Here is a 17,557-nt window from a genome sequence, read left to right on the forward strand (position 1 = left end):
GGAAAATCAGGTTGGCAAGTGTATGGAAGAGACAGGAATGACCACTTAGGACGCCACTTACTAGTCTAGGTAAGAAGGGATAAAGGCCTGATTTAAGCTGGTGGCTATATGAGATAGAAATCATAAGATATGGCAAGTGCTGTATTAAGTGAGGGAGACAGAGAAGTCAAGGATGATGTGAGGATGTGAACCTATGTGACTAGTTCCCTTACAAGAAATAGGGAAGTTAAGAAGGGTGAGTTTTTGGAACAAAATAATCAATTAGTTAATAGGATTTATTAAGTGTTTTTAAACCAGGATATATTAAAATATGTAATGCTATGTTTGCTTACCCTTTTGGGACTCATTCTGTTACATACAAAACAGGAAAGGGAGGGTCTGGGCAGGAAGGAATCTCTTACTCACCAGTCTGCCCAGGAGCACAGAGACCAATCTCTGAGGGGTGCCTGATGCAGCCATAAGGTGATCTTGGGGTAGATATGTTGCAGGGGAAGTTTTTTCCCATGGTACCTGCAGAGCACCTGTTGTGGGGATCTAGGTTCTAGTAAGATTAAAATTGCCCTGAGGGCCGTCACCAGGAATTGTGAGGGGGTGGGTTAGAAGCTTGTACACGAGAAGGTACACTGGAGGAACTGGGCAGGTAAAGTGGGGAATGTTGGAGGCTAATGGGTAAAAGGTAGGTGTGGTTGTGTAGGAGACAAGCCCCATGGGCACGGGCACCCATGAGGAGGGTTAAGATGCATCCCATCTTCCCACCCACCAAACGGCTGATCACAGTGCCCTTGGGGTCATACAGTGCCATGTCCTCATTTTGGTGACCACTGCTCTAAGAAACACAATGAGAAAACAGTAAGCAGCAAATTATACTTTCAATTCAAGGAATTCGGTTATCTGTAATAACTATTATATCAAACCTCAAAATTAAACATGGTCATGAATCAAACTACATTTAAGACCTGGACAAAAACTTATGCATCTTACATAAACAGAATTGAGGAAGAAAGGAATTACAAAACAGTAGAGTGAACCCATTTTGTGTATAACCTATCAAGAGAATACAGAATCTCTGAGGTGGAAGCAATTTTTAACAAAGAACCTTCAGTCATCCAATTCTACTTTTAGATAATGCTAAGAGTTAAGTTTTTCCTAACGTGTAAGAGGAATCCGTCTCTCTGCAACTTCTATCCATTGCTACCTGTTCTGCCATCTGAGACCAAACAGAATAAGGACCATCCTTCTTCTACATAACAGCTCTTCAAGTCCTTGAAAGCAGCAATCACATCCCCATAAGTCTTCTCTTCTACAGGCTCAACATCTCTAGTTCTTTCAAATGATCCTTGTACAATTTGGCCTCCAGTTTCCTCTGAATCCTCTCGAGCTTGCCAATATTCTTCCTAGAATTTGGTGGCCAGAACTGAAAAGAATACACCAGATGTGGTCTGACCAGCACAGAATACAAGGTGACTGTTACCTCTCTCATTCTAGACACTATGCCTTTCCTAATGAATCCTAAGATGACATTTTTTGTGTTTTTTTGGCTGCCGTCATGTCACTGAGAAACAGACTCTCAATTTCACTGGATCAGAGCCTTTTCAGAATGCCATGCTTCCCCCATCTTGTACTTAAGTTGATTTTAATTTTTATCCCAAATGCAGGACTTTGTTTTTCTCTCTTAGACTTCATTGTATTAGATTCAGCCTATAATTTTAGCCTGCTGACATCTTTTGGATTCAGATTCTGTCACTTAAGTTGTTATATACTCCCTTTCCCAGCTTCATCATCTGCAAATTTGCTAGGCACGTCATCTATGCCTTCAACAGAGTCACTAACAAAATTATTAAACCTCACAAGGCCAAGCACAGATCTCTGATATCCCCATACCTAGTGACTTCTTTCTAATCTGACACTGACATATGAATGACTACAACTTGGTTTTGATAATTCAACCGGTTTAAAATCTACCTAACTACCATACAACTAGCCTGTGTTTCTCCATCTTCTCACAGGGACAGCATGAGAGACTCTTTCAAATACTTTGGTGAAATCTAGCTATGGTATTTGATTAGTAAAAGAAACAGGCAAATGAAACCCTAAGTATTTTGGTAGACTATTTGGATTGGAAATTACAGTTCTGAAGATATATAATACTTGCTGATGCTCTTTAAATGCTCATTTAGTTTGATTCTATAGTCAAGAACCTCCTTTAAACTCAAGGAGAAAAGCCCTCTGAAGATTTGTGAATTAAAATTGTCAGAATTTTCCTCGATGGTCTAGTCTTCTGGTAAAATAATAAACATGTATAAAACCTGGCCTCACTGAACAGTGGCTCTTCTCTTGTCCACAAGAGAAAGCTTACTTAACTTGGTTTTAAAGCAGAGCAGAAGGTACTACACAGCCTTGGTTTTGGAATAAACCCCCATAACCTAGTTTAGTTGGCTATATGGACCTTTCTGCCTATTCCAGATCTGAGAAGGGTGTTCCCAATTTAAACTTGGTACCACATCTGAAATAATGAATCCCAATCTGTGCTTGAACACTTAGATTCAATAATTAATTGTGCCCTTGGTCTGGTTTATATTTCAAGAGACTGATTTCTGGCTTAAAATGATAAACTTTATCATTGCATTAGGCTAACATCTAATAGCTAGATAAAAAATAGTTATACATAGACAAGAAGGATGCAAAAGAACATTACTGTGAAAGAATAGTGAAGCACACTAATTGGATACATAGATAATCATTGAAGAAATTATAAAAACAGCATATCTCAGAGTTAGAAGAGATTTCCTAGACCATCCAATCCAACCCATACCTGGACAGGAATGCTTTTGACACCATCACTGACAAGTGGTTATATAGCTTGTACCTGGCCCTAGTTTGCTTACTCAGTACTCAAAACAGGTCTTTAAGAATTGGCCATTCTCCAACGTTTCTAATGCCCTCTTCCATATGAATTTACTCCACTCTTGTCATAAATTTAGGCTGTGCAATGACTTAGTTATTGGGTCCCCTTGACCAGACCCAGTCCCAAGTCCCATCCCATTTTTAAGTCATGATTAGCCATTATTTTCTGTTGACAAGGTAGTAGTAAAAGATGAGGGTTGTGAGAATTCATATCTTTTTACTTTGTTAAGCAATGTAAATACAAATAATTAAGCTCCTTAGAAACTGCCAGAGGGTGGGAATGGGGTGGCTTGAAATCTAATCAAGTATCCCTGTCTTGGGATATCACACCAAATGCCAAAGGCAATGTCTATTTTCAAAGTTCTGCAGTTATTTTTTCTGCATCAGTGGGCATACAATGGACAATAAACGTAGTTAAAGAAGATATGGTTGGGAGGTGGATGAGGTAGAGGTAGTTTTTTCTTCTCTTCATGACTAGACCTTGTGTTTCCTAAGGTCCATAATGCAGAAAAAAGACGCTACATAGAATTTATTGATACTTACTTAATAAATATGTATTCTATATCCATTATGTACAAAGCATAATGCATTAGAAGGAAAGGCTGTTTTGAAGGTTGCATTACTAAAATACTTACTTGTATTTTTCTTCACAGATAAAAATAATAATCCATATCAAAATGATATAATTCATTGAATAACTGAGAAGTCCTTCAAAAATGTTGCTTTGCCCTTCTCATTGGCTTATTCTGTTGGTGGTGTGGGGTTGACCTTTGCAAAATATGTCTGATGTTTGCTCCCTTCCCTTTTCACGTCTCCTTTCTGGTCTCCCCCCCCCCCCCTTACTTCTTTGATCCTATGTCTGGCCTCTGACCTTCTCATTCCTACCTAGTGCAGTGGCCTCAAGCTGGAATTAATGTAAGTAAAACATCATTTTGTACCAGCCTTCCCCTTGAAGGGTCCCATATACCAGAATTACCTCTCACTCACCCTTTCCCACTTAATAAACTCTTAAAAAAGGATAAAAATAAAAGAATACAATTGAGTTGGCTGTAAGGAATGCAGGAAAGAAAAACAACTCTGATGTACAGGCAACTAAGCACAATATTGTAGCTAAATAAAAGATCCAGAATGGCTAAGTAAATGAAAATCTTGCCCTAGAAAGCACAGAGTTAAGGGAACAATACTAGATCCTAGCTTATCATAAAGGAAAGAGTGACTTCAGATCAGGAAGATAAACAGTTATATGGCTAATCCATTTGTAGTTAACTGCTTTATGTTTTACAAATTCAGAACCATGTTTAATAATAAGGCATTTAAATTTTTTTTTCTAATGTTATTCAATTCTATCAGATTTTTTATTGCACTCAAAAAGTGGCAAGCATGAGTTTGGCTTTATCAATGCATCATATACTTCTCTTAACACTTTTTTGATTGTTTGTTTTTGGTGAGGCAATTGGGATTAAGTGACTTGTCCAGAGTCTCACAGTCAGTGAGTGTTAAGTGTCTGAAGTCGGACTTGAATTCAGGTCTTCCTGACTCCAGGGCCAGTGCTCTATCCACTGCACCACCTAAATGCCCCCTTCTCTAACACTTTTGATCCTGAGCACTTAAATGTGGTTTGATGCAGTCCTACACAATTATATTACACTAATAAATATTACTTTTAATTTTCAAATTAGGTTATAAAAAGAACAAAAGGAAACTGAAAAGATAGCACACATCTCAATCGTATAGTAGAAATTAAGTTACACACTACTTACATTCAAAAGCATCTTCACTGTCATTGTCTTCATCCGAACTGATTTCAGCATATTTTGGCTTTTCATTAACTGTGCTACGTTTGCGCTTGTTCATTTTCACACGTTCACAAAGTGGCATGGTAGATTCAATTTCTGCCAGGAGCTCAGGGGGTAATTCTTTTAACACTGACTGATCTATACTACCTATTAACGAAGAGTAAGAAGAAAATTTAAATCTGAAGATAAATGAAAATATTTATTTACATTAGTACAGTGGAACCTAACTGGATTTATAGGAAAAGTTTCCAGAGAATTATTATTTATTTTCACATTAAATATATTCAAATTTTAATAAAGCACTCTCATTTCCAGTAGTCATAATCTATCTGTTGCAATAAGTGTACGTAGGTAAATAGTTATATAAACTTACGAAAACAATGCCTACTACAAACCCAATGCTAAGGTCGAGACAAATAGCAGGGGGTAGGGGAAAAGAGATATAAAATGCATTCTTAATAGAAACATTTAAAAAAAAACCCAAAGAATAGCCCGATAAAATTTCTGCCTCCTTTACTTTTTTTCTCTCTCTGGTATAAGAAGCTGTTTGCCTTTGGTGATTGATATATAAGGGTTGAATTTTCCAAAACCCAGAATACTCTTCACTTGAAATTACAGGATTCTTCAACAATTAAAAAATGTAATACAGTATTTTTTCATGGAACAATTTTTAAAAATAGAGAAAAACTTTGTTCAACCTATATTAACAAATATCCTCCATGCTATGAAAAACTGTCATTTATAATATGTGGTCTCATATGCTTAAAAAAAACCAGAAGATATCAAAAAATAATTTGTCCAGGATAAGTTGTCATCAATGAGTAGGAAAGATGAAGGCTTATTTTACTCACCCATATATCTCCTAAAGTTCTTAGTTAATGGATAAAAATGTTGTCGGGCATGTTAAACATTGAGTACTTGCTGCAACGCTACTGTTAAAGCATCAAACTTTAATTTACAGTAGGGGAAGATAGGATTTCCAATATAATGTGGACACGATCAAAATTTGATCTGTCTTTGACAATAATAGTCTTACATATACATAATGCTCTAAGGTTTACAAAATATTTCATATATATATTCTCTCATTTGCAAAGAAGTAATTAAAAGATCACAAAGCTCCATGAATAGACGGGAAAGCAAGCTTAGAGAGCAAATATACTCGAATACAGGTCCATCTAAGTTCATGATATTTCAAACTATGCAGTACTACCTCTAACATTTGAATCAAAGAAATGACAAAATAGGCAAGAAATTTACTATAACTCATAACAATGAAATAAAAGATACCATCTATTACTTCTGAACTATATGGTTCAAATATTCACCTTATTCTTCAATAAACCTTTACTAGGTTGTTCTCTCTTAAGTTACTTATTCTTAGAAACGTAAGAGCTGAATTGTCTCCAACAGAGGATAATGTGAGTGGCTCTAGGACTTTTTTGTATTGTTGCTGAATATCGTTTGTGGCTCATTTCTGTCAGGCTCCAATCATATAACAAGATAATATATTGGTTATGACCTTCATTTTATAGAACTGGAATTCAGCCTAAAATGGCCATATTTAATATCAACTTTGTTCAATCAAACTCCTAAATTAAAGTTATTATGGCTTCCTTGAAATAGTTATCCTGTTTTGTTTACCTATCAATGCATCTTTTCCCAGTACATTGATGGAAGTCACACTATCTCTATGTACATGCAGAATTTAATCAGTGAAGGAGTCTATCTTTACCACACTTAGTAACTAATAATGTTTTGTGTACTCCAATTAGATGGTAAGTTTTTTCAGCGCATGAGTCATGTCTTCTAGTTTAAATGTCTTCCCCACACCAGTTGCCTCCATAGGATCCAGTATACTGTTATGTACATGGTAGAGACGTTATAAATATTTGCTTTGCAATCTAAATTTTCTGATGTTGAAGATTTGGAAGAATGCTTCTTAGAAGCCATATAGGATCTCCCTGAAAGGAGTTTATGAGGCCATCTAATCCAATCCTTACTTTACAAATGAGCAAACTGAGGCACAGGTAGATCAAGAAATTGGCAAATAGCTGTTTTAGGGATTTCTGACAACTTTGTGAACTAGAAAAGTTAGCCATGCTTGGAAATATTCTAATATTTCCATGTTTTTAATATGGGCAGCTCCAGTATACATTTGACTTAAATGTATCAGATGATAATTTTTAAGCAAAAATGCCTAATAATATTGTGATGAGACAAATGTCAAAAACTTAAATTGTCTTATCAGTACAGACTGATTGGACTGTAAAAAGCAAACAGTTAAGAACTAAATAGATATATATTCTGCAAATAATCCTCACATAGGTGATATAGAATCGACTTTATCAATACTGGTATGTGTATTCCCTAAATAGATCATTAGCTATTCTGGGGCAAGGACTGAATCTTTTTGCTCCATCCCACTTCTCCCTTGCTAAAATGCAGCACAATGAAAAAAGGAAACTTTATCTACCACTGTCAGAATCCAGATCTACCCATGGTACTTAATGTTTTCAGAACTCAGTTTGAAGCAGCTTTGGTGTTTCTGAGAGGTATAATTTCAGATCCTGGAGCTTTAGAATTCTCTGTATTTCAAAACAACACACACACACACGCACACACACACACACACACACAGTCAAAACAGTCCACTTAAGATGGTGCTGTGCTATATCCAAATAGTTTAAGTCCTAACAGAGCGGTTTGAAAGTTTGAGCTAGTTATCAAACTTACGTAACCAACATGGGCCCTGTGTAATTTCCTAAAGTCAGCTCAGGAAAACTAACCCTTTTTCATCTGATTAATAAAGACAGCAGATTATACTTCAATATAATACAGAGCCTTTGACAGCTATTTCTTTTTCTGGTGAAAGGGATTTTTTCACTTCCATGTTTGTGGCCTAGGAGCTGAAATTACCGGAATTCTGACAAAAGATTAACATACATGGAATTCTCTCATATTGTATTAATGAGGTTTTAGTCAACTAGTTTTTCCCCCAAAGTACTATGTTAAAGTGTAAGCGCCTTGAGAGTTGGGATTGTTTCATTCTTCATATACGTCATTTCCAGGGACTAGCAGAGAGTAACTATTAATATTTGCTTGTTGATTGATAAGTAAAATATTATTGCAGTAAAATGATCAAAATGCTTTACTGTGAATTTTTAAACCAATTTACATATAGGCAAAAACTACTACTAGCATTTCTAATATCTGAAAGAAACTCAAGTAAGAAGTAGCTACTCAACGGCTTTTACCATGCTCAGTCTACAAAGTTACTTTTATTCCTAGCGGTACTAAGTTTGGCCTCTAGAGAAGAGGTCAACAAATTCTATCTAGCCCACCAAAAACACAAAAACCATGCTCAGCTGTACAAAAACAGGAGGCAGCAGTGTGCCAGTCCCTGCTCTAGAACCTGCGGTGACTACATACAACAACAATATGCTGTATGACTATTATACCTCAGAAGCATCACTTCTTGTTACAGTCACTAGATTTCAAAAACACAAAAAGGTATATTGCACTAGAAATCATTAAAAGCCTGAAAGTTACAAGGCTTACTGCTCTAATTGATAATAATGAGGCTATAAATCTATGTGATTCTTTGTATAGTAAAGACACTGAAATTAACAGTAGAACCTCAATTAATGAATTCTCCTGGAATGAAACTAAGAAAGTCATCTAGGCTAAAATACAAAAAGGACCACCCACTATTTATCATGCAGTGTTAATGTATATCATACAGTTCAAAAGAAATACTTCCACTAAACAACACATGTAGACAGCTGTGCACTGACAGAAATCACCTTTTACAATTTCTATTTTGCTGTGGACAAGCCGACCACAGACAAAATTGTAAAGTTTAAAATATTTCTTCATTTTTCACTATACTTAATTTTCCCTTTAAAGAAACAGCAAAGGATCTGACATCAGTCATTTATATTTTTCTTCAGAACTACCAGACTCCTATCTGTACTTCTTTCTTCCCTATGTGATGACCCCTCCTGAATTTCAGGGTTTCCTGCTCTTACCTCCAAGTTTTCAAAAAAAAGAAGAAAGGGTCTGAAGGGTCTGATACCCATTCACATTTGACTGATAATTTAATATGACTGAATTTTAGATAATGGTTACCTCAATCATCTTTCATATCTATCTAATTGTCAAACTAAAGGCTTTTTTGGGAGGATTTCTGGGAGAGAATGTGATGAATAGTGACCAGACTCATTTAACCCATAAGGTTGCCTTTAATAGTTAAAGCTAATTTTCTGTTCTTAGAATACGGTTGAAGTGGGAGAGGAAGAAGGAGGGGTAGGGAAAGAAAGGGAGGCCACAAATTTAGAGCTAGAAGAGCCTGGGGAAGTCATCTAGTTTAACTAACTCATTTAAAAAGAGGAAACTGAGGTCCAGAAATAGTGAGTGACTTGCCGAAGGCTGTATATGAAGTAATTGACAGAGTAAGATTTTGAATGGAGGTCATCTGACTGCAAAATCAGTATCCTTTCCATAGTATGATGTTCCAAGTCAGAAGGAATAGTCCTTGATATTACACATATGCTTATTTTACGTTTCCTGGATTAGCTACCACAATTTCAGTTAGCATTTAATGATACTTTCTAATTGTAATTCCACTTTTCTGATATCCCATTGTGCATCTCCACTTTATTGATGAAAGTATTACATTACATTAAGTAGCTTAAACTACATGAAAAAACAAGACCCAGAATCAGTAAAGAAATAAATATTGAAGTACTGCATTTACAAATATGCACAGTCCTTTGTTATGAATTTGTGTTATCTATAAATTATATATAAACAGTTTAAATTTAGTCTAAATTCTTTCTTAAAAACCAGTGGCATGAAGTTTCAAGTAACATTTGCACATGATTTTCTCACAGTTATGTGTGGATTCCCCTGATCAATGCTTTGTATTTGGAAATTCTGCACAATTTTCTTGTATTATTTCTGCATTATGGTTTTTGGTTTTGGTTTTTTTTTTTGAGATCTATCATGTTCTTCTAGGAGACCTATGATCTTTAAGTTCTCCTTCTGCATTCTGTCTTCAAGGTCAGTTACTTTGGCATGTATGGAATAGATATGCTCTCTTGCTTCTGTTTCGCCAAACTATCTTCTTCTTCTCTATGTGTCTTCTAAATCTGTCAATTTCTCCATCATGGTTTCAGTTTCCTTAGTCTAATTGTGTTTCAAAATTCTACAGTGAATGCCTAATTTTCTTTTATGAAGGCTCCAACTTCTAACCTAAAACAATTTCTTTTATGAGTTTTTTTTTTTAGTTATTCTGAGGTTTTTTGTTGTTATAATCTCTCACCAGTCTACAGAGATCTATTTTGCCAGACACTATTGGTTTACTTTCCCTCACATTATATTTGCTAACTCTACTTGGATTTTTCTTTGCTATTCTATTTATTTTTCCTTCTGATTTTTAGGATCTCTGTTGTTCTGTATGCTGGGATTTTAGTGAGGATTTTTTACTTTCTGTCTTGGGAGTTTAATACTTTTTCTTGTATCACCTATTATTACTCATAACTTTGAACCCTCCCTTTTCACTGGTGCCTCATATCCCCAGGCTAGGTTGGATTAGGCCTGCTGCTACTTCCTCCAATAGGAGATAAAGATTAGTTAGCCTAGGACAATGCCTTGAGTAACCCCTGGGGTATGGGACTGGAAGTTTTCCAGTTTTCCCTTAATCCCAAAACATTGACTTATGTAAGTTCATTTTTTCAGTCTGCCTGATTCCTCCCTCTCCCTGCTTCTTTGGAGCATGGGAGAGAGGAGTCTAGCGACAGTCTTAGGGCAGAGTCATCAGAGGGAGCGGGAGACAGAACTAGTCTAGGCATAACTCAACCTAACTTGTGTTTACTGCCACAGACGTGAGGGGTGAGTGATGAACAAGTGCTTTGAGTATTAAAATGCATTGCTATTCATAAGATTTTTTTCCTCCTTCTGGCTGTTCTGTCTTCTTAACTTAAGGATTTAGCTCCAGTTATTCTACACCTGGTACATAACTGCTATGTTTGGAGGTTTATGGGGTGAATCTACCTCCTTGTTGGTCATGTGACCTGAAACTTAACAATTTTTCTCAACCACTAAGTTACAAAGTTCTAAGTTTCAAAGGCTTTAGAAATGAGAGTAACATTATAGTGCTAAATATGTGTGCAATACCATAGAATGGAAGTTCAGTGAAGATTAAAAGAAAAAAAAATTTGAGATAGGAGGCAGCTGGGAAACAGAATATATACTGGTTTCTTAGTCAGAGGACCTGGGTTCAAATCCTGTTTCTGATTCTTACAACCTCTGTGACCTAGGGCAAGTCACTTAAACTTCATAGGTCTGAATTTCTTCATCTGTAAAATTAGGACTTTGTACTAGACTCCTTCTGGCTGTATGTTTCTATGAACTATAAAATTAAACTAATATTTGATTTTATATGTACATTTACACACACAGACACACACACACGTGTATATGGTTAGTATGAATGTAGGCTGTCTCTACCACTCCACCCCTCTCCGCTTTATAAAAAATCTGAGTGTCACCTATAATCATGCTCCATGGATAATTATATAGAGAATGCATATTCACATATGTCATTATATATTTTTTCTTTTCAAAGCTATTGTTTTAGGAATACTGTTTGTATCTAGACCATTATAGCATGTTTAATGCATGTGATTACAGCACACAAACCCTGGACACATTAAGATATAGATAAGGTTGTGTAAATCAAATAAGTGAGAATTATAGCTACTTCAAATTTGTCAATAAATATCAGAAAACTGTCAGAAAATTTCTTCTCCACATTTGTTTATTTGTATTCTAATTTTCTAAAATTAGGAAACTTCTGAATATGAACAGCAAAAAATTCAAGTTTAACTGACTAGATATTTAATACTAAAAAAAAAAAAATTTTTTTATTAAATTACTGACCAGAAATACCTAGGGATAAAAAAAAGTTCTCCTATTTGGGATACTTGGAAAATGGATAAATCATGTGCTTTTGCTTTTAATGATTTGTTTTTTTATGAGAATATTTGCTAGCATCAATTAATTAATAAGCATTTATTGATTAATTGTGATATGCCAGGCCCTGTACTAAACTCTAGGTATACGAAGATGAAATAGTCCCTTCTATGAAAGAGCTTACATTCTATCAGGGAAGATAACTTGCATATATAAGCAAAACAAAAACAAAGTAATCAGGCAGAAGAGGTACTAGCAGTTGTTGGAAAAAGATCAGAATAAGCTTCTTGTAAAAGGTGGCTGTCTTGACTTGAAGGACTCTACCAAGGAGAGGTAAAGAGCAAGTGAATTCCAGACATTGGAGATGGCCAGTAAAAAGGCAGAGAGATGGGATGTGGAGGGCTGTATATGAAGAACAGATTGGGGAGAAGAACTATGTATGTGTGGGACTTCAAAAGCCAAAAGGAGGAGTTTATATTTGATACTGAGGGTAATAAGGAGCACTGAAGTATGTCTGTGTAATTTGGTGGCTGTAGGAAGAAAGGACTGGAGCAAAGAATCTTGAGACAGCAAGGAGACCAATGCATTAGTTCAAATAAGTGGTGAAGGTCTCAATTAATTTGGTGGTTGTGAGCAATGAAAAAGGGATAAATGCAGGAGATATTAATAGTGTCAAGTGCTTCATGGAGGTCAATGAATTGCAAGGATGAAGTTTGAGAAACAATCATGAAATCTGAAAATTAGGGTGCAGTGAATTTATTTTTTGGAAGATAGGGAAAATTTATATATGAGAAGTGTCAAAAAAGACAACATAAGGGATATGAGTAACTGGAAAAGGAATTGGAAGCAGCAAGTAGAGAGTAAGGTATCAAATTTAAGTGTTGCATTGATATGTAAGATTAATAGAACCAAAACATGGTGGGTAAATCTTTTATAGACTATAACTACAAAAGATGAAAAAGCATGAATGGGTTGCAATATACTCTAGCCACAGAAATGGTCATAAATCCACTGACATTTACCATAATATTACAAATCACATGCTGGAGAAAAGAAAAAAAAACCTAATAGCTATCAACCTAACTGCAGGGGGTTTAAAAATCATTACTTAATCTAGAAATTAAGATTTATGGAAAAAAAATTTCTTCTGTGTTTTAAATTTAGTAAATTAGCTATTAACTATGCTATATGTATACACAAGTGTTGACTAATCTGAAATACTGTATCATCTAAAAACATTTTTTCATTGGATTTTTGAACATAATTGAATTCCAGATATATGATATAACTGAGATAAACTTGTTTAGTAACCATTAGAAAATTACTAGAAGGTAGGAGTATAAAAGGGGATATGTTGCCAAAGGCATCTACCACTGTTGTGGAAGAGATACAGTGTACAATCCAAGTTGAAGACATCTTTGCAGGTAGTACTGTTTTTTATACATACCCATTTTTGGATGATGATATTGGCAATGTCAAAACCCAGAACACATTCTGAACCTCTGGAACTATTTCAGAAACCACTGTGTCTAGCCTAACCATCCACAAGGGAAAAAAAGAGCTGGACAAAGAATTCTTATTGTCTAGATCAGTGGTGTCAAACTCAAATAGAAATGGGGGCTTCTAAAGTACATCAGGATGCCTGTGGGCTGCATATTGGCTTAATTTAAAAACGTTTTATTGTATTTTTAATTATTTTGTTAAAATATTTTGCAAATACATTTTAATCTGGTTTGGGCTGCATTTGGCCAGGAGTGTCTTGAGTTTGATACCACTGATCTAGATCATGACATGCACTTAGATTGACAACCTGTACTACTTGTTCATCAGTCTACATACCATGGACAGACATTGCAAATGTGACAAATTGGACCTAGAATCAAATAGGACGTACAGAGCAGGAAGATTTGCTGTTGGAAAATTGCAGCACTTTTTTAATGATCCCAAGCTTCTTCCAGAAGTAAAGACCTATCTCTTTAATGGCCATAGCTATGTTGTATGGCTGTTCTTCATAAAGCAGTAGACTCTCTCAAGAATCAAATATAAGAATCATTCAAATGATGTATGAGAGATGTGTGTAGCCTCTAACAAGTAACAAATGAGGAAATATGAAGAAGAATTAGAGTAAAGGATGCCATCTCAGAAGTATACGATGAAAAAAAGAATATAAGCTAGCCCTAAGAAGAAAAGAAGTGCTAACTTCTGGATAGCCTGACTGTTCCACTGAAATATTTGAAACGTCTGGACAAAGAGAATAAGGCCCCACTGTATCAAAGAAGAGAGGATATGGAAAAAAAAAAGTCATACAAGATGGGCAAGTTTATATAGGCTACGATCTTCATCACTGGAAGAAACATTTACAAAATGAGATCACTAACTTATTAGCATATCTGAATATTTTAAGTATAATATATATGATACTGTTTTCCCATTAGACCATCTCCTATAAAAAGAGGAAATAAAAAAATTATCTGCCATCAGAATTATAGTTTCACAGAATACCATTCAGTTGCATTAAATACCGTGTGATGGTTACAAATAAGAAGCAAAAACAAACACAAACAAAAAAAAAGCCAAACCCAAACCAATATGTGATCAACTATGCTTGGAGCACTTTTTCCTCCCAAAATGTGCTTCATGATACTGACATTTTCTCAGAAGTCAAATAGATACATTAAGATTCTTCAGTTCTTTCTGATTAAAAGGCCAAACCCAAAATTTTGTAGCACCAAATCAGATCTATAATTTGATTTGGTGAAAAACTGAATTGAAATAATTTTAATTTTAAATGTATAAATAAATGTACATCCACTTTACTGAAACATTTCTTTTAATGTAAATCTTCCAGTAATTCAAAATCAAAATGTAGATTTTGAATTATTAAAAGAATCCCCAAGTTTCTCCAGGCATAAAAGAAGTGGAACCACTGCAAGAAAATAAATCTCAATGTGTTGCTCCATAATCATCTTACAGCCTTACCAAAAAAAGCATTCTTACAAGATTTTTTTTAAAATAAGAAGGCATGAGGAATGAAGAAATAGTTGTTCCCCAAGATTCTGCTTTGGATGGTTTCCTTTTTTCTTTCAACATTTTATTTCGGTAGCTCATTTGCTCCTTTTATGAAAATGTGCTACACAAGTAGTGAAGGCATCTTTGATCAAAGTATAAAATGGAAATCAGGTTTTTCACAATGTATTTACAGCAGATCCCATTTTCACAGTCACACAATTGAATGAAAGACAAAGAGGATGCAATATCACATTGTACTTACTGTTTCTTGATTATAAAAAAGCATTTGATTTAAGTAGAGTAAAAGGTTTACTTTACTAAGGTGTCTCCCATGCACAGTCAAGATCATATATGATTTCTTAAAAAGATCTAACAGAGACAATTTTGATAACCCTCTGGCTATTAATATCAAGAGAGGTATTAAATAAGGACTTAATGGGCTTGATAAAGGTTTCTACTATTATCCATTCATCACAGATGTCAGATAGATGTATGACTCAGAGTTGTGTTGATTTCTTTTTTGGAAGAAGCTGCAATGGGGAGTAAAAAGAATGTTTTCCCACAGAAACTGGAAAGCCGTTATCTGAAGAGTGGAAATGTGAGAATGGGATAAATTTTAAGCTAAGACCTCCGAGTAGGCATTGGATGATTACTAAAGAAGAGGGAAAGGAGATGAGATAAACCTGAACAAGAATTGAATGGATAGCATAGTACAAAATGAGATTTTACCAAGATAAAAGGTAGAAGGGAAAACTTGGAAGGTTTGATGACAAATGAAAAATTGCTGCACACGACAGCAATAGGTCCCCACAAAGTTTTAACGTAATTTAGCATCAGACATAAATGAAATGATAAATTCAGTGAGTGGCCTAAACCCATTATGGATGGACAATCACTGTTGCCATGTTGTAGAAAAGAAATCAACATTAAATTATATTTCAACTTCTTTAAATGGAACTAGAAGAAGCAATAAATAATAATAATAAAAACAAATAATATTGTTTCCTTTCTCTTGAAAAATTCATATCTGGGAATCTCTCCAAACAACTGATTAAGGAAGGAATTCCAAGTCCCTAAGAATATCCAGTACTAATTGTATCCCCAAGAATCAAATATAAAAAGTTCAGGAATACTCAAGATGTTATGCAATCTTAAAGGGCAAGGAATTCTTTAAATTTCTTAAACTCAGATGAATTTGTACTGATTTTAATTCAATTTATAAAGGGAGTTTTTGGTGAGCTTTCAAAGAGAACCATAAGCAGAGACCTAGTTGTCACTCATATTTTGGGATCTGTGAATATCAAACAGATAGTCTCTAATTCAATGCTCTAAATAACTCTGCAAAACATTTTATTTACATGAGGATTTTTAAAAATCCGGAAGCATGTGTTTAGTAAAAAACTCCATTTATTATAATTAATGTAGATGAGTGAATGGCACCTGTATGTTTTTCTTGAATTAGAGGCCTTTTACAGATCCCTCAGCATAAGATAATTGTTTAGACTTTCTACATTCCTCTCCCAACACATAAAACTAATGAAGATAGTACTAAGTAGTAGATTTACAATTTTCATGAAAAAAATGTTAAAAAATTAACAAGGAAGAACATTACTAGTGAAAATAACTAAGAAAGTTATTAATGATAATACCTAGAAATCATAGAAATAAAATGGCAGTTATTAATGTAATTAGTATTCATTCCTTGCTATTGTATTCAAGCAGGAGCAAAAGACTTGTCTGGAATAAAGAGGGCAAAGCATTCTTCTTTTAGCGAACTACCAAGTAATCAGGAAGAAACAGATGCTCCCAAATAAGAAAGGATCAAGATGGTACTATCCAACTTGCCTTTATAAAAGCACATACAACAATTCATAGAGAAGCCAACTTCAAAACTTTGAATATTTAAAAAAAGTTTTAGTTCCAACCAAACAAAAATTTCTTAAATTACCTTTTTCCTGCAATCTTTACTGCATGAGCAAATTACTTTAAAAATGCATCCAAGTAATAAAGGTACTGTTTATCAATAATATTTTAGATATGTGTAATTAGTATAAAAAAAAATCAATGTTTTATTAGCAGGTTAAAAAAAGGAATGTCTGAAAGTGATTCAGGATGCAGAAATGACTTCATTAGAAAATGAAAGTATAACTCATTCTTAATATAGACATATTAAGCAGGCATAATCCAAAGTCATTCATTGACTAAATAATAAGTGCAAGTCCTTTCCTATAAACAAAATACCTATAGAAAAATATAATGAATTTTGTAAAAAGAAGCAAGTTATAACATTATGTTTTATACCTCCCCAAACCTCAGTTTGAAAAACTATTTGACAATGACTAGGTCTAACTCCAAAAGGAGCAGATACGAGGGCACCAGTGGCATTCAAATTATCTTAAATTCAACTTCTTAATGAATCTATTTTTGTAACCAAAGCTTAAAAAAAGGTAAACTTAAAGTCCAACTCCTTTCAACTAGACGTGAAATACTCTTTCATCATTGGTCACCTAATCTAGGCATAATACTTTATTATATTATCGAAAACTACATCAGATTCTGTTTACAGCAAGTAGATTAAATGTGATCTGTCATTAGGTTTTATATAATTGACATATATACAGATATAAAATATATTTACACACGCACAACACATACATACACACATAAAATACATACATATCTGAACTCTTGATATTATTTGTGTATGAACCCTCTTCTATCAAGGCAGATTTGGCATTTTTTGCAACTTTAAAAAAAACATTTTCTGAAGCACTGAGAAGTTAACTAACTGACCAGTATCACATGGCCAATGTGTTGTATGTATATGTATGTACAAACACACACACACACACACACACACACACACACAC

The 17,557-nt window shown here is 34.6% G+C and overlaps 1 protein-coding gene across 2 annotated transcripts in view; it reads right to left on the minus strand.

Annotated features, from left to right (window-relative positions):
- The window catches only part of NIPBL (NIPBL, cohesin loading factor), a 261,926-nt gene that overhangs the window by 68,327 nt on the left and 176,042 nt on the right, over nucleotides 1-17,557 (minus strand). For both annotated transcript variants that reach the window (XM_027863621.1, XM_027863622.1), the window contains exon 11: nucleotides 4,665-4,847. In XM_027863621.1, coding sequence (XP_027719422.1) covers nucleotides 4,665-4,847 — 183 coding nt within the window. The remainder of the gene's footprint in view (nucleotides 1-4,664; nucleotides 4,848-17,557) is intronic.

The sequence above is a fragment of the Vombatus ursinus genome, unplaced genomic scaffold, assembly GCF_900497805.2.
Source record: "Vombatus ursinus unplaced genomic scaffold, bare-nosed wombat genome assembly UNPS02014772.1, whole genome shotgun sequence".
NCBI lineage: Eukaryota > Metazoa > Chordata > Mammalia > Diprotodontia > Vombatidae > Vombatus > Vombatus ursinus.